The sequence below is a fragment of the Macaca mulatta genome, chromosome 13, assembly GCF_049350105.2.
Source record: "Macaca mulatta isolate MMU2019108-1 chromosome 13, T2T-MMU8v2.0, whole genome shotgun sequence".
Lineage (NCBI taxonomy): Eukaryota > Metazoa > Chordata > Mammalia > Primates > Cercopithecidae > Macaca > Macaca mulatta.
Genome location: NC_133418.1, coordinates 55,568,493 through 55,595,478, shown reverse-complemented (window position 1 = coordinate 55,595,478; position 26,986 = coordinate 55,568,493). Strand labels below are relative to the sequence as shown.

General features: G+C 44.3%; 1 protein-coding gene and 1 non-coding gene across 2 annotated transcripts in view; both read left to right on the top strand.

Moving 5' to 3' along the window:
• ANTXR1 (ANTXR cell adhesion molecule 1) overlaps nucleotides 1-26,986 on the top strand; it is a 238,567-nt gene that overhangs the window by 160,332 nt on the left and 51,249 nt on the right. The window contains exons 15-17 of the mRNA XM_002799283.4: nucleotides 10,298-10,393; nucleotides 11,007-11,174; nucleotides 22,098-22,178. Coding sequence (XP_002799329.3) covers nucleotides 10,298-10,393; nucleotides 11,007-11,174; nucleotides 22,098-22,178 — 345 coding nt within the window. The remainder of the gene's footprint in view (nucleotides 1-10,297; nucleotides 10,394-11,006; nucleotides 11,175-22,097; nucleotides 22,179-26,986) is intronic.
• LOC114672080 (U6 spliceosomal RNA) lies at nucleotides 11,387-11,493 on the top strand. The gene has a single exon (XR_003722270.1). It is a non-coding gene; the product is annotated as a U6 spliceosomal RNA (small nuclear RNA).

The window sequence follows — 26,986 nt, the reverse complement described above, 5'->3', positions numbered from 1 at the left end:
CAGACTTCCAGAACATAAAAAATAAAATAGAGCAAGGAGCTCCCTTATTAGGACCGCTTTGTTTGCCCGGAGACAAAGAACATTCCCTCCCTTGTTGTGTTCACTTAGAGGGGTTGTGGCTCTGTCTTTCGGCTCCTGCTCTGCGTTTGCCTTTAGAAGGTGACGTGGCAGCCATAGTGGCCAAAGTACACCTGGGGATGTAGGTGTAAGACTGGGCTCTGACTTACCCCAGATCCAACATCTAGCCTAGGGTTTCACATGCGGTACAAGCTCAGCAGGGACTTTCAGGATGAAGGACCCAGCAACACAATTTTGGAGCCAAGTGAAAAAGCCCAAACTAGAAAACCATCTAGGAAGAATAGCTAAAAGCAAGGAAGAGAAGTAGTTGAGTTTTTTCAGTTTCATAAAAGTTGTAGAGAGCTGACTTTATTTCCCAAACAGAGTGACAACCTCAGAATGCTTGAATCTAAAGGGTTGTGTTAGGCTTAAAAGAGTTTTTGGGCTGAAGCTTCCTCACCTGTCCCCTGTCACTCTATCAAAGGGATAACCACGTGAACACCTGCAGTTCATTATACTTGGCCAGACCTGGGCTGGACAGATGACTAGTACATTTCATTTGCTGATGAAAAACAAAACATCCCCTTCCTGAAGCCTAGACCCCCTCCCCTCCTTCATTTCCCTTTGAAACCCTCTGACTTAATCATTCAATATGATGTCAGAAATAAAGCAAGAAACTACCCAAACTGGAGACCTAGGCAATAAAAATTTGAACATTGTACTTTTTAGCATCAGGCACTTTTCAGCACGTGTGTTGGCCCTGTGAGTTAGTCTGCCTAATCTTCTTCATGATGTATTTTGGAAGGAAAATAAAATAAAAGAACAAGAAGAAGAAAGAAAGAAATCCCACAGAAACAGATAACCTAACATAGCCCGTGCAAAGTATTTTATACAATGCTCTGAAAATCATAGTCTCAATCTAGACAGTCTTTTCCTCTAGTTCCCTGTATTCAAATTCCAGTGTTTAACACTCAATAGATAGCTATATGACATCAAACACTCTCTGCCATATATATGAAGACCTTCAGTATTACTTATCCAAACTTTCATCAGTTCTTTAAGTATAATATTCTGAGCATGTCTACTATTTAAATAACTAAACTTAGAGAATGAAGATAACTTTATAATAAGCTCTCAGTGACCTTTTTAATAGAAAATACAAAAATTCATATTAGAAAAAGGAACTACTTTCTGAGATTCTGTGTAATCAACAGTGACACACTTATATAAAGAGGGTACAAAGAGAAATTACTTGAAACTTGAAGAGCTCAGTAAAAGCAAGGAAGGTCCATTTTAACAACTAAGAGGGACATTTCCGGGGTTAAGGGTCTTCTCAAGTGGCACTAGTGAGGATCCTTCCCTAAGTCTCCAGTTATTCCAAATAACTGGCAGTTCATGGGAGAATGCAGTAATGGAGCACTTCATGTGATGGTTTTGTTCTGCATGTAATCACCTTCCATGGATTTTATGACTATATTTGAGTTTTTATCTGCCTCATTAGCCTGCAAAAAACAGAGACCAGTTCAAGCTAGTCCAAGATGAAAGAACTCAGGTAGACTGTGGCTGGGGAAAGAACTGAGGCAGCCCTAGACACCACCCTCATGGGCTTTCGATTTCACTGCTAGCAGCTCTGCTTCTCTCTGGGAATTTACTCCCTTCTGCCTTCTCTTACTGGCCTCCTCTCTGCCCTTGTAACTCTAGTTTGTAGAGAGCCCTCTTGCCTGACTCTATCTGATATTTTCTGTCTTCATTTCACCATCTGCCCCAGTGCTTATAGCCTGAGTCTCTCGGTTTCCATCTTCCGGTTCCCAACAGGGGAAAATACTTGGTCCAGCTCATCTTTTCACTGCAGACCATAGATCATCAGTCACAGCTCACAGCCAACCGACAGACTGGCGCTCTTGGGTCACATCTGGCCAAAGAGAAGCTTCCTAGTAGGCCCCGTGGCCCTGGTGAGAATAGCTCCCCTTAGAAGGAGGAGTGGACCTGGTGCAGGCCCTGTGGCCTCTCTGAAATAGTATTGTTTCAGAAACGAAACTTCGGTCTCATTAAATACCATCAAAATAAAAGCTACACCCAGGAATCTATGCCATATTCTCCCAACATCTGCCACTTATACAGGCTCCCAAAGATCCTATCATTCCCAACTTTATGCATATTTGAAAGGCAACAGAGAGCAGGAAGCCCCATGACTGAATGTAAAGTGGGTTATGGCTTAGCCCCAAGCAGCTCCATGTCTGAGACACACACAGACCTACACATGAAGTAAATGTGCTGGAAAGAGAAGATGCTTCCTTTCCCATGTGCTTTCCTACTCTATCAAAGGCACAGCTCCAGAAACACCTGCCATTTTCTTCCTTAATCACACTGCCTTGGCCAGACCTGGGCTGGACAGATGACTAGTACATTTTATTTGCGATGAAAAACAAAACATTCCTTTCTTGGAGCCTAGAGCACCTCCCCTCCTTCATTTCCCTTGGAAACCCTCTGGCTTAATCAACTAAATATTGTGTCAGAAATAAATCAAGAAACTACCCAAACTGGAGACGTAGGCAATAATAGATAAAACATTGTACTTTTTAGCATCAAGCAAATCAAGGTCTTAGAATCTGACTGGAGGGACATTAGAGAAGTCAAATAGGATAGAGGTAAAAGGTATGTAAGTAATCCTAATGTTTTTTGATATTAAAAATCTTATTTATTCAACAACTCTAGAATGAGTACCTCCTGTGGGCTAACAGCACGTGTGAGATTCTCTGCCAGAGTTGCCTTAGGAGAGTGTGTAACTGGGCCAGGCATAGTGGCTTAGCACTTTGGGAGGCCGAGGTGGGCAGATAACTTGAGACCAGCCTGGCCAACATGGAAAACCCTGTCTCTACTAAAAATACAAAAAATTAGCTGGGCATGGTGGCACATGCCTGTAATCCCAGCTGATCAGGAGGCTGAGGCAGAAGAATTGCTTGAACCTGGGAGGCGGAAGTTGCAGTGAGCCAAGATCACACCACTGCACTCCAGCCTGGGCAACAGAGCGAGACTCTATCTCAAAAAAAAAAAAAGAGAGAGAGAGAGTGTGTGTAACTGGACGTTTATAAAGTTGGTGGCCTAATCAGTCCTAATCAGGAAGAAAGGCAGAGATTCCTGGTGGATATTGCATGTGAATGTATAAAAACTAATAGTAATAGTGGTTAATTACTAAAGATGACATTTATTGAGCATTTATGACTATCCAGGCAGTGATGTGAAGCACTTTTTGTGGTATATTTCATTTCATCATTCAGCAGCCCTGAAACAAAAGTGTGCTATTATGAACTCCTGTCTTATAGATGCAAAACTGAGGTATAATGAGATTAAAATACCAGTTGCCCCAAGATTTCAGTTATTAAGTGATGGGACTGGGATTCAAACTTGTACCTGAAAAAGAAGCATAGAGCAGTCTTTCCTCACCCGTCCCTGAAGACGATGTAGCTCCTGCAACCAAGAGCAAGGCCTCCGCTCCTTGTTGGGAGCATCAGGTGCCCCTTTCTTGAGTGGCAGTGCCACCCCTCTCTGACCCTGTCACTCAGACAGGGCACACAGCCCCTTTTAAGACTGATGTAAAGATGGCTACTTATTTTCTGTGCTCTGTCTGTGGCCCTAGTGTGTAGCTATTCTCTTTAGCTCTCATCCCCATGTTTCCCGCCTGTCTTATCTTTCATGCTCCCACATCACCATGTCTCATCATGAAACTTTAGAATGCATCTGGGAGCTTGGTATGGTGGCTCACTCCTGTAATCCAAGCACCTTGGGAGGCTCAAGCAGGATTGCTTGGGACCAGGAGTTTGAGACCAGCCTGGGCAACATAGGGAGACCCCCATCTCTACAAAAATAAAAATTAGCTTGGCATGGTGGCTGTCACACATGTGGTCCCAGCTACTTGGGAAACCGAGGCTGGAGGGTCGCTTAAGCCCAGAAGCTGGAAACTGCAGTGAGCCATGTTCATGCCACTGCACTCTAGCCTGGGCAACAGAGCAAGACCCCAACTCTTCCAAAAAAAGAATGTGTCTTCTTGTTTTAATCATGGGTTAGTATATGTGCAGTGGGGTTGGGTGAGAGTGAGAAAGGATGTGAATATATGGACATCTATAGGTTGGTGTTTTGTATCTAAAGGGAGAGGGGTGCCTATTGAAGGCATTTGATGCCTATCCAGTGAACAATAGGCACCTGGCTTTGAAGGATGAGCTTATTTTCAGATTTATTATTATGCTCACTGATCCTAACAATTTCTCTGTGGCAAGAAATGTTTAGATAGGAAAACTGAGCTTTGGAAAATTATACAGGGCTAGATAAGTTGAACTCCTAATAGCAACAGGCCTGGCATCCTTCATGACTACACAGACACCCAGAGTAGCCTCCACCCTGGAGGGATGAAGGGCCAAGCTACTGTCAGGGCATCTTCTTGCCAGTGAGCATTAAATATACACACACACATACACACACACTCACACACACATTCACACACACATACACTCCAAACAGAAGTCCTAGAAAAGGCCCAAAATTCAGTATTCTATGTTTTAATACTTTAAATTAAAAAAAAAAAAAAAAACATTGCTGCTAGGAAAATAAACACTTTATTCTTTATTGAAGAATACAGGACAATCCTTGTGTTGTCTTTAATCACTTTGTTTACGTAAACAGATATAATGGTGCCATGACATGTGAAATGCGGCTCAGAATGGGAAATCTTAAATCCTTCGGAATTTTTTGTATTTACAAACAGAAGTATTGCTGGATCTTTCTGACTTGCCAATTCACTCCTAGGAGTTTGCCTCCAAGACTGACATTGAGGGGATCTCCCTGACTTCTCCCCAAAGACCAGATGAGACAGTCCCACCAGTTCTACTTTAAGTTCTGCCCTTCGGAGCCTCCCACACCTGGGAGTTTCTGTGGGCTTAGTCCTTTAATTCATGTCATCATTCTCACAAAACTCACTCCTCTATAAATGTAAACAATATTGTTGACAGTTGAGTTCACTTTATTTTTCTCAAAATACAACACTGTGCTGGCAGGTGATGGGGACTCAATGATAGTTGCTTGAGTTAGTGAAAGAATTGACAAATAAAAGGCCCTTGTTGAGCTTATACATTTAAGATTTGCTCCAGTTCAATGACATTTAAAATTAATTTAAAGGCTGATTTAAAGCTACTGCCTTGGGCTTGATTCTCTTTCAGTTATGTGCTTCTTTTCATTGATAGTTCCTATTGAAACTTGCAGTGAATTGGGAATTGTGAGCCTTCTTGGGTCAAACTGGCCATGTGGCTCTTCTAGTAAATGGATACCAGAGAAGCAGGAATGTTAAAGAACTTATCAACTGAGTCTGAGAGGGCCACTCTATGCACAACTCCAGGGGGCACTATTCACATCAAGTCTGTGGAGTTGTCCTGTGCACAGTCTACATGCAGGAGTGAGGCAGCCCCAGAATCTGGAAAATTAATTCCTTCTACCCTCTGGTTTGCTTAATAACTAACAGTTAAATGTGTTGCATGAGTGGAAGGTGGAGTTGTGGAAACATGAGGAGGGAGCATTGCATTCTCTGGGGAACCCGGGAGTTCTTCGCAGAATAGGTTACACTTAAACAACATGAAGGGATGGGTAGAAGAAATGGGAGAAGGGCTTTCCAGGCATGTGGAGCCCTGCATGTTGAAGCGCGGAGCTGCACAAAAGCCTGGCATGATTGGGAAAGATGGGAAAAGTTCAGGGTCTGAGGACAGCACAGGGCTAATCCAATTACAGGCTAACCAAGTGAGTTCAGAGACTTCATCCTCTACAGCTGTTTCTTCCTCGAGCAGGACTGTGCCTGCAGGCACACCCAGGTCTGCCTGAGGACATGCAGGTCAGAAGGGGCCTCTACCATCTGAGGAATGTGCTGCCATTTCTGTTACCCAAGCTCCAGCCAGCTGGACGTCTGGAGCCACCACATCCTTTCAGATTTAAACACAACTTCCCTTGATGGGAAACCAGCCTCCCTCCCCAATCCCTGCGGTTTCTCCCAGGCACCACTGACTCCTACTCCTTGCTTCTTCCGCGTTATCTCATCTTCTCGGTTTGCTAGACACGATCTAGCAGCACTGGCACACATCCAGCTGCGCAGCAAATTTTACTGAAGGTTTTAAAGTATAGTGCAGCCCACAAGCCCTGGTGGAATAGTAAAGGGCCACTTCTTTACCACCGGCCACTCCCACCACTCGGGGGAATTGGGGGTCTCAGCAGTTTGCTGGTAACTCGGCCCCACTCTGTTCTACTCATCTTCTCATTCCCCACAAACCCCTGATTTCTCATCCAAAGCAATTGGGCTCATCCAGCCCCATCCTCCAATAACCATAGAGGACAGTAAGGTTTTGTTTTGTTTTGTTTTGTTTTTTGTTTTTAGTTTACTAAAGGAAAGCCAGCTCACACTGAGGATTTCTATACTGGTGTTTTCTCCCTCCCTGCTACCATCCTTGAAGGGCAGTGTAGGAGGAAGTTCTCAAGAGCCTTTATGATATAATGAGATGTAAAAATCCACCCTCCGGTGCTGCCGAGTTTCTTAGTGGCCTTGCTGAGGGGCTGGGATTCTACTCCATCCATTTTTGGCCAAATGAAAAGACACATCAAAGATTCCCTTCTCTTCCTGGGAATTGCAAAACCCTTCTGTCTCCAGAATGTGTAAACAGACCCATGCTAACTGCAGGGGAAACTCTGACTCTCCCGTCCGTCAGCCCCTGGGCCTTTGTGCTGCCTGGTGCTGTTGTCTGAGCTTGGCAGGCCGGCTCCGGTCAGGGGATTAAGCGACGGGCTCGGTGGCCCTGCAGTGTATGGAGATTGCCCAAGCCCTAGGCATTTCCTGTTGCGAGAAGGCCAGGCCCTGCCCGGGGCCTGAGCACGGGGGCGGGGCCTCCTTCCCCAAGCCAGGGACGAGAGGGAGGGGCCAGGGACTAGAGGGAGGGGCCAGGGACGAGGGAGCGGCCAGGGATTAGAGGGAGGGGCCAGAAACTAGAGGGAGGGGCCAGGAACTAGAGGAAGGGTTCCCCCGGTGTGCAAGCTAGCCTGGAAAGCAGCGGAAACCGGCTTTATGCATCTTACTATATCCTGAGCACTCAACGGGGTTGCGAATTAGAGAAAGCCAATTGTAAATCCTTCTTTAAGTTCTTTTCATAAAATATAGGGGGAGAAAAATCCCTGGACAAGGCATCAGATAACCACACCAGAATTTCACCTTCAGGAATCACTTCTTTTCTCTAGATCTGACTCCTCTTCTGTGCAGTGAAAAGGCTTAATTAGATGAGCTCCTAAATGATTAAGAGGCTCATGAACCTAGTTGAGTCCCCTATGGAATAAAGCGGCTTTGCTCTTGGAGTTTCTTAACGTTCGTGGTGTTGCTGTGTTCAGCTTTAGGGTATAGAATTTCTGTTATCTCCTTTGGAAAACTGCCCCAGAGCGGGAATGCCCAGGCTTTCAGAGCCATATTTTGTTTATCTATGTTCACAGACACTTACACAGAAACATACGTCCACCGCCAATGTAAAGTTTAACCACATATAGGATATATAAGATTCCTGCTTTCACATCATAAGGTGAAAGAAACCTCTGAAATTATAAGGTAAAATCATATGAACTATAATATTTTATTGTGTTGGGGACTTTATTTTGTCATATTTTGCAGTTGTAAATTATCAAAATTAAGGTCAGGTGCAGTGGCTCACACCTGTAATCCCAGCACATTGGGAGGCTGAGGTGGGAGGATCACTTGAGCCCAGGAGTTTGTGACCGGCCTGGGCAATGTGGCAAAACCCCATCTCTACCAAAAAAAAAAAAAAAAAATAGAAAAATTAGCCGGGCACATTGATATGTGTCTGTAATCCCAGCTACTCAGGGAGGCTGAGGTGAGAGAATTGCTTGAGCTGGGTTAGTTGAGGCTGCACTCCAGCCTGGGTGACAGAGTGAGATCCTGTCTCCAAAAAGAAACAAAAAACAAGTATCGAAATTAGCAGGTACAAGGGGAAGTCAAAAATGAGCGTGTATTTGTTGCCATCAAATGATTAGAAAAGCAAACCACAGAAGAACAAAATCCAGACTGGCCAATGCTGAGAAACAAATGAGAATGAGGTTGCATGAGTTCAAATCCAGCTCTGTCACTTAGAAGCTGAGTGACCGAAGTCATTTAACCTCTCTATTCTTATTCTCTAAAATAGGAATAATAACACCATGTACCTTCTTGGATGGTTGCAAGATTAAAGGATTAATAATACATTTAAAGCACTTAGAAGAGTGACTGGCACATAACATGGGAAAGGCTGCATAAATTCAATGGCGTGTTATCATGAATGCAATATGTGTTTATTGAGTACCTACTTTGCACTTAGAATACAAAGGTCAGCAGAATCTGAGAGAGAGCAACCAAGTAAGAGAGAGAGAGAGAGACACCCAAGTGTCAGCTGTCAGAATGTTGTACATCCTAGTCTGCTACGACCTCTCTGTCCTTTAAGATGTATTAAATTTTTAAAAAATCATTTTAAAGAAGACTGCCCATCCCAAGCACAACATGTAACTCAGGGAGTCTTAATGTGCCAACATGTTTCTGCTTGCTCTGTCACCTTTCATCCTGACCTCTCCTGCCTTTGCTGCTTTGTACCGCCTCCTGCATGGGTACCCATCCCACGCAGTGGTACCCTGCATAGAACTTCACCCAAATGCCACCAGAACAAGGCTATGACAAGCAGGCTTCAGCATTGTGAGCAATTTCTCCCTCTTTTGTTCTTTCCTCTGCTTTATCAACCCCTTTTCCAGCTTCCTTTCTCTATCCAGAGGAGAAATCATGCCACTTGCTTATAATCCATCCATGACCGTAAACAGTGATATTTTTCTCCGCACAACAAGAATAGTTACAGTGCCAAGAGGAAGAGCAGTCGCTACATCTCCTCCCTTTTTTCCATCCATAAAGTTACAAGTTCCTCTTGTCTTCTTTCTTCATCTTAAAAAATACAAACACTAACTTCTTGTCACTGAGCTAAGTTGCAGACACTAAATTAACTTCTTTATTTGAGTCATCTCATTTAACTTATTTGTAAATTCAACAGATAATTCTTGGGCACCCACCACATACTATGTAGTGCTATTCTAAAAACTGGGAATACAATTGTAAGCATGACAAAAGCCTCTGTGGAACGTATGTTCTAGTGTGGAGAGACAGATATTAAGTAAGTATCAAGCCATGATGAGATGCTTAACTAAAAATAAAACAGATTGATGGGATGGAGAGACCGGCTACTTTAGAAGAAATTTCCAGGGGAGGCTTCTCTGAGGAGTGATATGAAAATCCATCCATCAGAAGATGGGGTAGGGAAAGTGCTTTCCTGGACAAGGGGACAAGGGGACACTGTGCACAGGCCCCAAGACAGGAATTTGCCCAGAGTATTTGAGAGAGGGCAGGCAGGCAGGCTGGAGCTCAGGAAGTGGGGGGGGGGGGGGAGGCGGCGCATGATAAGGAAGAAGGCCAGAACACACAGGGCAGAGCTGGCATTTGCACTTACCCTGCTGCTTTGTGGAGAACAGATCATAGGTGAGTCTAAGGGCAGCAGGAGGCCAGTTGGGAAGCTACCACAGTGTCCAGGAGCAAGTGCATGGGGGCGTGGGCCCAGGGTGGTGGTTGGGGTGGAGAAGTCAACAGATTTCAGATCTTTAAGTAGTAGCAACAGAACTAGCTGGCAAGTTGGGACAAGTGGGGGAAAGGCAGTAAAGAAGAGAGAGTGACTTCCAGGCAGTGGGGAAGACTACAGGAGGAGCACATTTAGGGTAGGGAAATCAGGATATCTCTGCGGTGGTTTTGTTGAGATCTTTTTTAGCCCCCAAATAATGTGAATGTCAAGTGAGTAGTTGGAGTTCAGAGGCATCAGGGCTGAAGATATAAATTCATAAGTCATCAGCATGTAGGTGGGGTTAGATGCGATTCCCACAAAGGAGTAGAGCTGTAGAAAAGAACAAGAGAACAGGACTGTACCACAAACTTACCAGGTAGCACTGCTTACATTCCCACTCTATAGATAAGGAAAACAAGCTTAAGTGGTTTCAGTGATTGGCCCAAGATCCCAGGAAACAGTAGCACTGGGATTGTACTCTAGGCAGTCTGACTCTACAAGCTCTACTCCTAATCACTTGGCCATAGTAGACAGGTCCACACAGCAGTGCTGTTTTGCTTCCTTCATGTGCCACAATTTCTCTGCAGGAAGAAGATGATGATGGTCTGCCTAAGAAAAAGTGGCCAACGGTAGATGCCTCTTATTATGGTGGGAGAGGCGTTGGAGGCATTAAAAGAATGGAGGTAAGAGGACAGTTTAATATATACTTATCTATGTGCTGACTACTCCCATCCAGGTACCAGCCAGGGCCGACCCTGCTTAGCCTCTAGATATCAGGCATGCTCAGGGCAGTATGGCCATAGACCATGCTGACCACTCTATGTCAGAAACCCGAAGCAAATTGCTGAAAACCTGCTTGAGGTCTGGTGGGGATATGGACTGTAAGGCAGACAGATGGAGAGATAGGAGGGACAGCCTTTTCACTGTGCGCTCCCATGTCTTGCCCACTGTGAGTCAGAGCAGGGAACACATCAGTTCAAACTTCCTCGTGATTTCTTTTCTCACTGAATTAAAATCCAGAGTTCGTACCTGAACCTGCAAGGTCTTTGCATGTACTGTCCCCGCTGCCTGGACAATTCCTCCCTAAATATCCACCCATGTGGTTCACGCTCTCTGCTCCTTCGGTTCTCCCCTTTTCTCTTTTTCCACAATTTCCCTCTTCCCTGGTCCTCAAAACCCAAGGGAATCCAGGGTTGGGTAGCATTCACATTGCAACTCATGCATGTATTTGTCATTCTCATTCTCAAGGGGCAGCATATTTTGTCATTTTGTTTCATTATATTTTATTTATTTTAGGTTCGTTGGGGAGAAAAGGGCTCCACAGAAGAAGGTGCTAAGTTGGAAAAGGCAAAGAATGCAAGAGTCAAGATGCCAGAGCAGGAATATGAATTCCCTGAGCCGCGAAATCTCAACAACAATATGCGTCGGCCTTCTTCCCCACGCAAGTGGTACTCTCCGATCAAGGTGTGTCTCTCTACTCAAAAATCTATCGTCAGTCCTGATAAAACACTTACATAGTGAAGAATCAGAATCTTTCCAAGTGATAAAATCCCAACCTAAAATCCAGCTCATCACAGGGGAACAATTATCTAAAATTATGGACTTGAAGTACAAGTAATTACTATCAATTTCCACATAATCTGGGTTGAAAACTAGGCTTTTTAAAAATCACCATGGTGCTCACTTCTGCAGCACATATACTAAAATTGGAACAATATAGAGAAGATTAGCATGACCCCTGGGCAAGGATGACATGCAAATTCATGAAGTGTTCCATATAAAAAAAAAAAATTCACCATGGCAAAGTAGTGGAAAAAGCATGGACTATGAGTCAAGTAACTTGGGTAGTAACCCCAGAGAGTGACTATAAATTTCCATAACATCTCATAACTTCACTTAGTAGACAATCTACTGTCTAAGAAAAATGGCAGCATACTCCTTGATGCTAATCTCTACTCCTTTTGCCATAACATAAGCCCATTCCCTTTTATTTGAGCCTCCTACCAGTGTATCGGGGCCCACCAGCAAATCTCAACGGCCATGGATCTAGGACTCACTCTTCCTGGTTGTGAACAAATCTTTTTTCTCCACCATCTCTCTTTCCCCCACACCTCCAGAGTTTAAAATCCTCTTTGGTTTATTGGGAAGTATAAGCCATAGGAGGCAGTTAATGCTTCCTAAGGCCTCTTTTTTATTTTATTTTATTTTATTTTATTTATTTTTTGAGACAGGTTCTCACTCTATCACCCAGGCTGTAGTGCAGTTGTGTGATCTCTGCTCACTGCAGCCTCGACCTCCCAGGCTCAAGCCATCCTCCCACCTCAGTCCCCCAGGTAGCTGGGACTACAGGCACACACCACTACACCCAGCTAATTGTTGTATTTTTTTTTCTTTTTTGAGAGATGGGGTTTCGCCATGTTGCCCAGGCCTGTCTTGCACTCCTGAGCTAAAGCAGTCTGCCTACCTCGGCCTCCTGAAATGCTAAGATTACAGGCATGGGCCACCATGCCCAGCCTGAAGGCCTCTTTTCTATTCTTCTTGGTCCAAATGGCTTTGAATTCACATGATTGAGTTAACACCTTCACTCTTTAGCCGTGCCCATACACATCTGCACTATGCCACTTATCAAAGAGCACTGGAAAATTATAGCTGAAAAGACTCTAGACATAATCTGTTCCCACCCTCTGATTTTATACTAAGATAGGCAAAGTCCTTGTTCTGCTGAGGTCTGGAACCCAAGGCCCCCAACTCAGGGCTACAGACTCCAGTTTCATGCTGCAAACAGAACTGAGCCAACTCCAAAGCCTCAAGTCAAAGACTCAATAGAGCCAGCTCCCATCACCATCCATACACATACACACGCGCGCACACACACACAGCCTTACCCCCTTCCGATAGCAACAAAGATTATTTTCATCATTCGCTGAGTTAATTTGCTAATTTTGGAGCAGGACTTCTCCAACAAAATCAAAAGAAGTACCATTGCAGGCAGTGTAACAAAACGTTATTGATGGTCACCTTTACCTCAGCTGAGCTAGCTCAAGCTCACCTGAATTGCCACGCATTTCTATTTTGTTTTGCCATGTTTAAAGCAGTGAGATTCTTTTTTTAGGATAAGCCTGCCCCCTGGGGTAATGGATTGAACTCTGAAAAGATGTGGGCAAAATGCAGCTCGCTTGACTAACAGCTGTTTGCTTCTAATTATTTTCTAATGAAGAACATGCAGTGGCGTGCATGCATGTGCAGACAGGAAGGAGCCAAGCAGATTCTCAGCCATGAAGAAGAAAGGGGATTTTCTGTTATGCCATTCTCAGGAATCTGTACCTTGTGACTAATGCCACATCTTTGGTTACAGCCAGGTTTTTGTTTCTGTAATCTGGGACACTGAGAGAACATTAATTCTGTTTGAAAACTCCAGTTTCTACTTGAGAGCATATTATTCCTCTATTGACTGGCAGTTTAGGACTGAATTTGATGCAGTAAATAAGTATATGGGCCAATACATTTAGAAATCTAAAAACATTCCCAACACCCACTCAGAATTATTATCAATTCAGTGAGTATTCGTTGTGCAGCTACTGTGTGCCAGGCACTGTAGGATGTTGAATATACAGAGGCTTTCAAACCCAGCTGAGCGTCAGAATCACCTGACAGTGCTTTAAAAAATACAGATTTCCAGGCCCAGTGACTCAGAATCTCACAAAAGGCCTCCAAAAGCACACTGGCTCTCAGCATTTGTTCACAATGCCTCCCTTTTCTCATTTCACTTCCAGACTCCCTGAGCGATAGGCCTCTGATGCCCCAGTTATCACTTCATCGGTCCTGACTCTTGAGCTTCCTCTTAGTCTCTGTAGTCTCTGTAGTAAAGCCCTGGCTCTCAAAGGTGGTCCCTGGACCAGCAGCAACAGCATCACCCAAGAATTGTTAGAAATGGACATTCTTGGGCCCCACCTAAGATCTACTAAATCAAAACCTCTGGAAGTGGGGCCCAGCCATCTGGGTTTTAACAAGCTGAGTTAAGAAGTTGTCACCAGCTGGGCTCAGTGGCTCATGCCTGCAATCCCAGCACTTTGGAAAGCCGAAGAGGCTGGATCACGAGGTCAGGAGTTCAAGACCAGCCCTGGCCAACATGGTGAAACCCCATCTCTACTAAAAATACAAAAATTAGCTGCGTGGTGGCGGATGCCTGTAATCCCAGCTACTCCAGAGGCTGAGGCAGGAGAATCGTTTGAACCCAGGAGGCAGAGGTTGCAGTGAGCCGAGATCGCGCCATTGCACTCCAGCCTGGGCAACAGGGCAAGACTCCATCTCAAATAAAAAAAGAAAAAAAAATGAAGAAGTTGTCACCAAAGGTTCCAGCCAGCATTCCATAGGAAGTTCTTGGAGGGCAGGAACTGTGGTGACTGGATTGTTAAAATAGGCAAAGAGGCCATGATTGCACTGCAGTGATTTTTCAGGCATCTCAGCAAGGAGAGCCCCATTAATGTTCACACTGGGTCCATTTTTACCACAAACACAACTGCCGAATTAATGTTAAGTGGTTGGGAATCTGAGTGTCTTAGGAGTCAACTAAAAGGCCATATGGAAATGACCTAGGATGCCGGTGGACTTGAAGAGCTCCTCGGCGGGACTCCCTCGTTAGGATGTGCAGAGCATGAATCCTCCTTTTGCCTGGTGGAACAGCCAATGCCAATGCTTACTCAGCTCCTTCTACTGTAGAGGAAACGCATACACAGCCGTTGGTGTGGTTACTCATGTTTATGAGCCTTCTCTCCACCAGATTTGACCCCCTGCACACACCAGCTACGCTTTGAATCCCCAGTAAACAGTGTTGTACCTGGCTCATCCCTTATTAAAGAGCTGAAGCATGAACGGTAATTATGAAGCCACTCCCCAGAGCATCCTGCCGGTCAAACCACACAGACCGTTTTGGCACACTCTGTCCGGAAAGTGACATTCTTCATGCCATCTCTCTGAGGAGAGAAGAGAAAAAGAGGTTGTTTTAGGTGCAACAAGGAGGATAGAAGCACAGAAAGAAATTCAAAAGGAATCATGCATGCTGTCTATACAGAAGTAAGGCAGGCTTGCTTCCAGAATCTCAGGGTTCATCCTGTTTTACATGATGTGTGATCCACAGTGAGTCCCGTGCTAGCCACAATGCCTGAGGACATTTGCTCAGCCTTGGACAAAACATTTAGCCTTATGTGGTGCCATAAACTCTGTTTCCCTTTCCTGAACTCTCTCCCTGAACTCGCCGTGGTCCTGATAGGAAACAGAAAGCACACTGAAAAGAGTTGAGCTAACAGAGGTGTGGGCAGAGTGAAGGGAATCCCCAGGCTACGGTGAGGCACCCAGGGGCTGGCAACAACGAGAGCTGTTACACCTGAAGGGCACGTGGGAAAATGGTGTTACTGGGTTCCAGGAAGAGCTGCAGCCGTGCGAAGAGACTACTCAGCAGAAACTGTTTCTTTAGTTGACAATCTAAATGCACCCCACCACCTGTTTTTATATGATCTACAAACAAAGAACGATTTTTACATTTTTAAATGGTTATATAAGCACCTATATAATGTTGCCTCTTGCCCTGCAAATCTTTGGCTCTTTACAGACCAAGACCAAAGGGCAGCTAGGTGATCCAGAGGCAGGCTTCCAAGGCATGGCAAAGGCAGGCAGAGAATGGATGGGGGCCCGCAGGTCAGGGAGAGTGATCCGTCCACTCGCTGCCTGCCTTTTGCCTCCACTATAAGCAAGGAGAACAGCTCCAACTCACACAAAACTCTCAGCAGGTATTGGAAAGACTCCTGGCTCCCCAGTGAAAGGTGCCAGAATCATATACTTATTGAATTGCATTGCATTAGACTCATTGCTTTCCATGAAACGGAGTTTTTGAGAAGCAGGTGAGCACATTTGCCAAGCAAACCCAAAGAGAACACACGGAGGGAAGAAGTCCACAGTAGGCTCTTCTCCACCCACCATCTCCCCATCTAATTTAAGGCACCAACCACACCGACCACACCTCCCCTCTTCCTCATTCCAGACTCATGATCGGGAAATTTTCCCTGATATTTAGCCTGCATTTTCCTTTGCTTGGTTTTCACCCCCGGATTTACAATACCCCGTGCTTCTCATTAAACTGAGGCTGACCATTTTAGACAAGTGAAGTCATGCCCAGCTATATGGGCAAACTTTTCTTAAAAACCAAAAGAAGAAAAAAAAAGCGCAACAAAAATTACCCTGTGCATGGCGTGCACACACGCATGAGTGTGTGTGTGTCTGTGTGTAGGGAAAGTTTCCGACATTATCCATTAAATCTATTAATTTTTTCCTTTGAGGGAAAGCGCGGGTCACGCTATTTACCATGTATTTCTGTTTTGTTTTTTTTTTTGAGACGGAGTCTCACTCTGTCGCCTGGGCTGGAGTGCAGTGGCGCGATCTCAGCTCACTGCAAGCTCCGCCTCCGGGTTCACGCCATTCTCCTGCCTCAGCCTCCCAAATAGTTGGGAGTACAGGTGCCCATCACCACACCCAGCTAATTTTTTTGTATTTTTAGTAGAGACAGGGTTTCACTGTGTTAGCCAGGATGGTCTCAATCTTCTGACCTCGTGATCTGCTTGCCTCAGCCTCCCCAAGTGCTGGGATTACAGGTGTAAGCCACCATGCCCAGGCCTTTTTTCTTTTTTTTTTTTTTTTTTTGAGACAGAGTCTAACTCTGTCGCCAGGCTGGACTGCAGTGGCATGATCTCGGCTCACTACAACACTCATCTCCCAGGTTCAAGTGATTCTCCTGCCTCAGCCTCCCAAGTAGCTGGGACTACAGGCATGTGCCACCATGCCCAACTAATTTTTGTATTTTTTTTAGTACATATGGGGTTTCACCATGTTGGCCAGGATGGTCTCAATTTCTTGACCTCTTGATCCAACCACCTTGGCTGCCCATAGTGCTAGGATTACAGGGGTAAGCCATCACACCTGGCCTCCCATGTATTTCAAAGTGTAAAAAGTCAGGTGTCAGTTTATAGTGGCCTTATAAGTTGAACTACTCTCAGAATTCTCAATCTCTGACTATCTTCTAGCTGGCTAAGGCAGACAAACCAGAAGGAAAGATACAACTGCTGCCTGGCGGGAAAAAAAAAAAAAAAAAAGAGGAAACCCCACCACAAAAGCTGATGACCCGGGTGCTTTGGTTTTTTTGTTTATTTTGAAAACTGGGTCTTGTTCTATCACCCAGGCTGTAGCGCAGTGGTGCAATCATACAGCCCACTGTAGCATCAAACTCCTAGGTTCAAGGGATTCTCCCACCCGAGTCTCCCAAGTAGCTGGGACTACAGATACAAGCCATCGCACCCAGCTAATTTTTTTAAAAAATTTTTTGTAAACACGGGGGTCTCACTGTGTTGTCCAAGCTGGTCTCAAGTAATCATCCCACCTCAGCCTCTCAAAAGTGTTGGGATTATAGGCACGCGCCACCATGCCCGGCCCCCCACCTCCGGAGTGCTATGAACACTGGCTGCAGAATCATTCGCAGCACAGTCTTATTGTTTAGAAAGAAACCAAAGCTAGAGTTTACATAGAACTTCCACTTTGCCTGTGTGAATTGAAAGGTATTTTCTGTGGCTAAGATACAGTTTGGGAGCATGGAATTGGTAAATTTCTCATTTTATAGTCAAAATTTGTCAACTTCAAATGAAAGAAAGCTATTTATAAATGTCAGCTAATACAGTCTGCCAGAGGGCTTGAGGCTTGTGGAGAAACCTTTGTCTTAGCTTCGCAGAAGCAGTTGGGCATTTTGCCGGGGAGTGAGGACCAGTGTCTTAAGTGCGTGCTATGGAGAGGCTTGTGCACGACAGACATCCAAGTCTGAGACAGATAAAGCGGCAGCAACTCAGAAGGATCCTCTAAGACATTAGGTGAAGCGCAGAGGCTGTTTAGAAAACTCTTCTGTGGCACATCTAGCCCCAAAATGTTGTTATTGACGAGCCCACTACTACCGTGTTTAAATGACAGACTTCTGCCAACGTTCGGAAAAATCAAGGCTCCAAGAGCCTTTGTCATGCAGTGCTCGTTGACTTTTGAGAGTTATTTTTTATTTTCATTTTGGTTGTTAACACTGTTTTTTCTAAAGCTTACTTCTTGGTTGCAAACACTGTTTTTCTAAAGCTCTTGCATAAAAACTACCTGTTGTAGGAGTAGAAAGAGGTTATAGGTTGTGTTGATTGATTGCCTGGATTGTTTTCTATGCCACAGACTGGAGATTTAGGTTCATTTGTGGGACAATCAGAACTCAGAATGCCGAGGATACACCTGGAACTAGCTGATCTTGCCTTGGCCAGAAGAGCCCAATGACAACAGCTCACCCGGATCAAGCACACCCTGCAAGTCAGGCAGCACTTTCTATGTGCTAATGCCTTTATTATTTATAACAGCCCTTGAAAGTAGAAACTACTTATCCATTAGTAAATAGATACCCAGCTCAGTAGAAACTACAAATGGAAAACCAGAGCACAGAGAGGTTAGGTAACTTGCCCAAATTCACACTGCTAGTAAAATGTTTCGTGGTTCCTTTTATTGACTGCAGTGCATCCATTTGGGCTCGCAACAAATTTCTTTATTAATCAATAGGAGAGAGGACAGGAACCCTGGAGATGAAAGGCCAATCAGGAAACTGTTCACAGAATGAGTAAGATGGTGAGGGCCTGGGCCCAGGCAGGAGCTGTGGAGATGGTGGGTCAGGGGTGGATGGGAAGAGGCAGCAGCAGAGCTGCTACAGAGAAAACATTCAGGAGACACGGTTGATGTTGGACATGAGCAGGTGGCAGAGAGAAGGGAAGTTAGAATGATTCCTGGTACCCAGCATGCCCATCTGGATAGATTGGTGGTGCCATGAATCAAGGCAGGGTGTGCAAAAGGAGGAGCAGGTTTGGGGAGAAGAGTTAGTTCAGTTTGTAATGTTTGAGTTTTCGATACCTGCGATACATCCACATTACAATTAAGATTTAATAGGTAAATGGATACCCAGATCTGGAGCTCAAGAGAGGACTGGGCTGAGTATAGAATTTGTGAGTCACCAGCAGACAGGTGGAAGCTGGAGCCATGAGACTAGATGAGAGCACTCAGCTGGGAGATGAGAATAGAGGTGCCAAATGAAGGCCACCATGTCAAGTGCAGGCAGAGGGGGAGGAGCAGAAGAAGCTGAAAAGGACTCGGCAGAGAGGTCGGAGGGAGCAGGTAGAAGCTGGTGGCACAGAGGCTGAGGGAAAGTGTGCAGAGGAGAGGCCCAGCGCAGCAGATCTCCGCAAAGAACCAAGTGAAATGAGTGTCAAGGCGTTTGGCAGTCGGGATGCCATGGGTGGCCTTAGCAAGAGCAATTTGGGCGGAGTGAGTGGGGCAGAAGGAATAAAATCCGTGGCTTGGGGGTAAGAGGAAAATAGGCTTGGAGGAGCACAGAATAGAAGATGGACAGATGCCTGCTTACAAAGTTCAAATTATTGGATTCCTACACTCTGTATTACATTCTTTTCCGCCTTTCTACAGAGCCTCCAAAATGATCATTTTAATGACTTTACTATGATCATAGGTAACATTTAATGAATACCTTCTATGAGACAAGTACCTAACTTCAATATTTAATTTTAAGTCTTACAGCAAGTCTGTAGAGTAGACAGTGTTATTATCTCCACTTTAAATATGAGAAAAGTAAGGCTTGGGGAGATGAAACTACTCATCTAACCTGTAGAGCTGGTGAAAAGGAAACTCACAGTACAAACTGGGGCAGCCTGGCTTCGGTCACTTTGTGCTTAAACACTACACCATAGGGTGACCTGTTGCCACAAAGAAACATCATTTTCTACTCATTCTCCTGGTATTATACATCTAGGTGGTTTCTGCTCTTTTGCTATGCATGTAACTTTAAATTTCTGCTGAGTTAATTAATGTGTTTCTTCAACAGCCCAGTGTTCTTCTTTCTGCCCCATCTCATTGCTCATTTGTCACAGAGTTGAGTGATTAGCACACACAGCTCTGTGGGTGGGCTGATTGACAAAGCCAAATGCTGGGAGCCCTCTCCTTCTGAAAAACAGGGGAAAGAAAAAAGAGGCATTCATCCAGGAAACCCACCTGGTTATATCCTGAAATATAAATGCTTATCCAAAAGAACCTTAAAGGAAAACATTTAGCTGGTGATTGAAACGGCTTAATACAGAAAATCATGCTGCACACAGCAGCATTTCTATCCAGCATTCTAAAATCATTTCAAAATATTTTTCAAGGCTTTTGTAAATTCCTTGCCAAAATAGATGAGAAACACTACACTTGGCAAGACAAAGTTTAACCCACAAGAACTCAAACAACAGTTTATAAAGATTAAAGAACACAATTTTATATGTGTATATAACCCACCAGAAAATCATTTCAGAACATGAAATCTTCGAGATGATTCTTAACACTGCCCCTATATAAATGCTTTGTGTCCAGGAACTTAAACTCTGTACACTCCTCCAGCCTTCCCAGCACTGTCATTCAAAGACCCCTGCAAGATCAGGATTTTCAAATGTTCCTAAGGCTTGGGTAGGAAATATGTTTTACATTTTGGCCCAGTTTATGCCCACACATGTGTGCACACACAGTCATACATACACCCATACACATTTAACTGAAACAAATTTTTCACAAAACAATACTTGTCCTCACCATGTGCAATTAATATTTTCTCTTCTATTCTATTTCTTAAAAGTTCTGGTCCTGATTTCATGAGGGCTTAAAGGGTTGCAACCCACAGCTGAGAAGCCCTGTGTTCTAAAGGATCTAAATTAAAGCGCTCTCACCAAAAGATCTGCATGAGGAAGAATCTGCAGTTGGTGTAATAGAAAGCATATGTGATTTGGAATTAGAGAGACATGGGTTCCAATCTCAACTCTCTGGTTTACAAACCATCTGCCTTTGGGCAAGTTACTTGATCTCTCTTTGCCCCTCCATTTCCTCTCCACAGGCCTCTGGGACTGCTGGGACAATTCAACTAGAGGACACTCATGGAAGCACCTACCACTTAGAATCATTCATTCATCCAACAAACATATATTGAGCACCAGATGTTGTCCTAAGGGCTAGGCAGATAGAAGTGAACAAAACCATCAACACCCCTGCTTTCATGGAGCTGGCATTCCAGGGGGCACAGACAATCAGCAAATTAACATAGAATATGTCAAGGAGTGAGAAGGACTGTATTAGTTTCCTCTTGTCACTGGGATGAATTACCACAAACTTAAAGGTTTAATCAACACAAATCTATTATCTTACAGTTTCAGATGTCATAAGCCCCAAACGGGTCTCACTAGACTAAAATCAAGGTGTTGGCAGAGCTGTTTTCCTTTCGGAGACTCCAGAGGAGAATTTCCTTGTCTTTTTTAGATGCTAGAGGCTGCCCACACCCACTGGTTTATGACCACCCTGCATTTCCACAGTCAGCAACATTGGGTTGAGTCCGTCTCACACCTAATCACTGTGACTCTGCTTCTATCCACACATCTCCTTCTCTGGATTTGACCCTCCTGCCAAAAACCACCGTGGGTCCTCTAGGAAGGACCCATGTAGTTAGACTGAGCCCACCGGATAGTCCAGGATACTCTCCCCATCTCCACATCCTTACCTTAATCACATCTGCAAACTCCTTTCTGCCATGTAAGGTAACATATTCATAGGTTCCAGGGAATATAAATAAGAGTCACCTGGAGGGGTGTTGTTGGTCATCAGTTGTGAAAGCCTTGGTGCTGACATACTCACTCTTCTCCGTTTCAGCCAGTTACATACAACCCCAAAGGGACTGTGGTTTTGGTCATCTGTAATGCTTGGTAATTCGTCTCTCGAGCCCAGGCTTCTGAGCAAGTTACAGCTACTGAGTGAGCCTAGCAGACAACCAGGGATGTGCATTCCAGGGGCCTTTAATTGGTCTTGCCCTGTCAACACTTAACGTTTAGTAATTTTCCAGAATATGTCATTAGTGTCTTTACTAATGAGCTCTGGGCACCAAGTGGGAAGAAAAAACTTTAGCGAAATTTGGAAAGATTGACTTGTGGTATGAGGATATGCCCAGAAATGTGATAAAGACAAAAGCCCAAAGCTTGAATGAAGTTACGTTTGCAAATTTGGGACTGCACTCAGACCTCAGGGTGCGTCCTTCACAAGCATCAGAGTCTTCTGTGTGTCTCTTCTCCTCCATTCACGAAGCTCCAGTTTTGAATCAAGGGACTGCAAAGTCACTAATCCCATCATGACCATATTGACAGTGTTGTGTTGTTCACGTGACTGAAGAAGCACGGAAAGTTCTGTGTGCCTACGGTGGCTAGCCACAGGTCTGATTTCATATGTAATCTTGGTGCATTTGTTTTATTTCAGGGAAAACTCGATGCCTTGTGGGTCCTACTGAGGAAAGGATATGATCGTGTGTCTGTGATGCGTCCACAGCCAGGAGACACGGTAGGACTCGTTAATTCATGAATGGTCTCTCTCTCTCTGTCTCACACACACACACACACACACACACACACACATTCTTTTTCTCTCTCCATCTTTGTAGAGCTAGAATAACTTTGGATTCTAAAACAGAGCTAGAATAACTCCAGATATACAAATCCAGCTATTATTTCATGTTGCAACAAATCAGACATCACTTTTCAAAATGTTGGTTATTACAAGATCTTGAGTTTCGATTTGCTTTTCTGTAAAGGACTTGACAGAGATCTGTTGGGTGTAACTTCCTAGAATTTGAGCTTCTCAATGTATAGGCACAATGAGAGAATAAAACAGGACTGGCCCCTACTTGGGGCAGTTTCAGGAGGGAGCTCTGCTGGCCACTGGCCACACAAGCCAGTAGTGTACCACAGAGTACCAGCGCTGCAAGGATGGGGTGAGGGCAAGGAAGGGGCCACGGAAAACGCCTACCATCTTCCCAGCAGGTGTTGGGCCCAGCTGGCCCAGGACCACAGAGGGACCTTTCACCCCAGGTGAGGATTTGTCTTAGCATTGTCAAGGCTAAGCTTGGAATATCTCTAGTCAAGAGCAGTCCTGAAAGGTAGAGCCAGCGGAGACCTTAGAAACCATCCAGCCCATGGCTTCATTTTGTAAATGAAGAAAGAAAAACAAACAAAAACAAAAATCACCTAATTGCATTCTCTGAAAAACAAGAGAAGGTGAATAGCTTGTTCTGTTTCAAATAGTAAGTAACAAGTAACTTACACTGGAAATAACTTCAGTTGTGCCGAAACAACGCTATCACTATTTTTTCATGTAAGAGCTAGTCTCTCTTCTGCAAGTTTTACGGATCACAACTCGGGACCAAGTTTTCCCTCAACTACCAGCAACCTGCATCTTCCATCCACTTCTTTGGGAATCAGTCACATTAATCCAAAAGCAAAATAAAAGTATCTCATTTAGAACTCCTTTCAAATCAAGCAGACTTGGGTTTGAACCCCCTTCCTTCCTGGCTAGAAAGCTCCAGGCAAATCACCTGACCTCTCTGAACTTCATCCTTATAAAGTAGATGGCATGGACTTCTTCCTACTGTGGCTGGTTGGAGAAGGTAATGTTTGTAAAGCATTTGGCTCCCTGCTGAACATATGGAAATACTCAATTGGGATGGGCGTGGTGGCTCACACCTGTAATCCCAGCACTTTGGGAGGCCAAGGCAGGTAGATCACTTGAGGCCAGGAGTTCTAGACCAGCCTGGTCAATATGGTTAAACCCCATCTCTACTAACAATACAAAAATTAGCTAGGTGTGGTGGCACATGCCTGTAATCCCAGCTACTCAGGAGACTGAAGCAGGATAATTGCTTGAACCCGGGAGGTGAAGGTTGCAGTGAGCCGAGATCACACCATTGCACTCCAGCCTGGGCAACAGAATGAGACTGTGTCTCAAAAAATAAAATTTTTTTGTTAAGAAAGAAATGCTCGGACTGTGTGTGGTGGCTCACACTGGTAATCCCAGCACTTTGGGAGGCCGAGGCAGATGGATCACAAGATCAAGAGATCAAGACCATCCTGGCCAACATGGTGAAACCCTGTCTCTACTAAAAATACAAAACTTAACTGGGCGTGGTGGTGGGCACTGTAGTCCCAGCTACTCGGGAGGCTGAGGCAGGAGAATCACTTGAACCTGGGAGGCAGAGCTTGCAGTGAGCCGAGATTGCACCACTGCACTCCAGCCTGGTGACAGAGCAAGACTCCGTCTCAAAACAAAAAAAAAAAAGAAATGCTCAATTGATGACAGATATCCTTATGGTTATTTACTTTGTGCTGTTCTGCTGTCTGGGGATGGTTGATGCAGAACTTCAAGCCATATTGCAGTTGGTGTGTTTGCCTTCCTGACTGTCCAGCATGGCACAGCTAACACTAGAGCAGAGCCCGATAGACAGGCCCTGCTACCTCCTCCCCTTGCACCTGGTGACAGTGGGTGGTTTGTAGCTGAGGAGATTTGGTCTAAAGTTTCATAGTTTATGTGAGCCACTGCCCAATTAGCTGTTCCTGTTGTGACTAGGACGGCATGCAAGTAAAAATGTGAAACCACCTCACATAAATGCTGGGCTGACTTGGCCCTCATTGCATATGGAATTTGAGCTTTTGTCTGTGACAGTCAACAAGACCAAATTTCTATACGAAATTTTAAATACAAACTCTTCAGTTAGGAGAAACAAGCACAGGCCATAAAGTTAGTACTCTGGGAGGTGTTTGGTCTTATAAAGTATACATCTGCTTTCTATGGAAAATGAAGAAATTTTTTTAGCATGCATGAGACTCCTCTAACAGATTAAGAAAAAATAATAATAAGATCCCTAAACTAAGTTTCAGTAGTACTATTTTTTGTGACAGAAGATGCTGATACAGTGTATGACCCCATTTTTTTTTCAGAGCAATTGAAAAACATCTCCACTAAAATATGTTAACATTCCATTTTCCACTGACCAGTTTGGCAGAAGCCAATTCATAAACTGGGTCAACCTAAGAAGTGGGAGGGTTATAGGAAAGAGGCTGGATAGAAAGAAATATTTTCGTTTATAAGACAGAAGAATCAATGCTGTTTGGGAGCAAAAGGCTGGTTATGTAAATCCAAGAACAATGAAATGAAAATAAATGGAACTTTCTCTAATGAATCACACCTAAATTGAATCTCTTATTTACCAATTCTGAATGAAAGTTTGTAGTAACACCTGAAAATGTTCCATATGTTTTTGAGAGACATAGTACCACCTTGAACTTTTATTCTCCAGCCATGCAAAGTAATAGATTTAAGATATAAGAAGCTTAAGAATTTGGATACCTTTGAACATACTCTCAACACTGTCACAAATTATGATTATCCAGTTTACTTTTAAGTGCCCTTTCTTTATGGAAGTCTTGCTAAAATAAGATACACGAGAGAAATAGATACAGAAAATTGTGTCCTTGTTGCCATGGCAACAACCACAGGATGTACACATGGAGTTATGCAAGAAAGGTCACAGATGAAGTAAGAACCAGAATTCAGAGCTGCCTATGGCTACTCAAGAAAGAATTCCAGGGGAGGGGGGGGCAATATTGTAGCTTTGTCTACATGCTTCTTCTGTTTTGTTTTGCATAACCTTAGGAGACTCACTAGAGAGGCCTGCGTTGCTTGCATGGGGGTGAGTCTGTAAGAATTCTTCAGCACTGATTTATGGAGCTGACCACATTTTCCATAAACTCAAAATGACTCCATCCAGGCATGTGCTCATGAACAAGAGTCACAGGTTCTGAATTTTTTCTTTAAAACAAAACAAAAACAAAAATCACCTAATTGCATTCTCGGTTACATTCTAAGTTACTTCAAACACATGTTGACCTCACAGAAACCTGGCACATTTTCCTCCTCAGTTCCTGTCTCCTTCATCCTCCCCCCAGCTACTCCACCCCAGCCCTCCAGATGCAGACACAAGCCCACCAACAGAGCCTCTGAAGCTACTGAAAGGCCTCCAGCTCAGCACAGAGCAGGAGCTCAGGGAGCCAGAGCCCAGAGCCACCGCCCTTCCCTGGGATTGGCACCCACCTCTTCAGAGCCATCCAAGCCCCAGGTCAGGGATGGCAGCAGGAAACACGAATGTTTTCCATCTGCCATCATCTGTCTCCTTCTCTTTGCCTGTGGTGGGCTCATGGTCCCATTGTTCCTTGGAGCCCACCAGGAAATGCTTGAGCCAACATAAAAGAGAAAGTGCCAAAGGAAACCACCTAAATAGCAAACCAGTAGCACATCTGATTCTAAGATTGTTAAAGTTTACTAAGCACATGGCGTCCCCAGCTCCCAGTAGGTAGCTACCACAGTGCTCCTTGTAAAACCAAACCTCAACACACCATGCCCCCACTTCAGACTTGCAAAAACTGTGGGAAAACCCAGAATCCTTGGCTTGATTTAGAAAGGCATGCCTTTCCATTTCATACACTACTTACCCCAGATTCCCTCATCACCTCCAAATAGGCTCTGAGCACATGGAATTAATTGCTGGGCACGCCCTGAACATGCCAGGACATTTTGTGTCTCCGTACCTTTGCTAGGTTTCTCTGCTTGGAATGCCTTTCCCGTCCTCTCTACCGAGTGAACCTAGCTTGGTAATATTGTCCATTGTTCCCGAGGTGTCTTGTAAATACAAAAAGTTGCTGACCACACTAATGCTTGAAAGGGGGCATCACTAAAGCAGAACACGTTCGACAGAGCCTAGGTGAGAAGGTTTGGAAGTTAGAACCTCTGTCCCAGGATGGTCCAGGATGGTCCCCAAGGCTTCCTACACAGCTTGGCCACTCTTTGAGTTCAGAAAATTTGCTCATCTTTTCAAGGGCAAATGGTTGAAAGAATTTAGAATGTTCTGGGAAAGAACGCTTCAAGGGGTCATGAGAGCTTTTTAACTTACTTGGTCCATGATGATATGGTGTGTCATCCCACTTTGTAAGCTGTTTCTTATCACGTTACCATTGTCAAGGAATAATCTTTCCATGTCACTACATATCCTTGAATAATATCATTTTAATGACCATGTCCTATTCCATTGCATATCTTCCCTTTTTGGAGGTTGATTTTCAAGTATCTATTATTATAAATGAAGCTGCAGTCAGTATCCTTATTGCCAAATCATTGTGCACATTCACAAATGTTTCCTTAGAATAAAAGGTCCAGCTTTCTACTGGATCAAATAGTGTGCACATTTTTAAAGTTTTGATAAAAATTGCCAAAGAATTGCCCTTCAAAAGATTGTACAAATTAACCCTCACATTAGCCCCTAT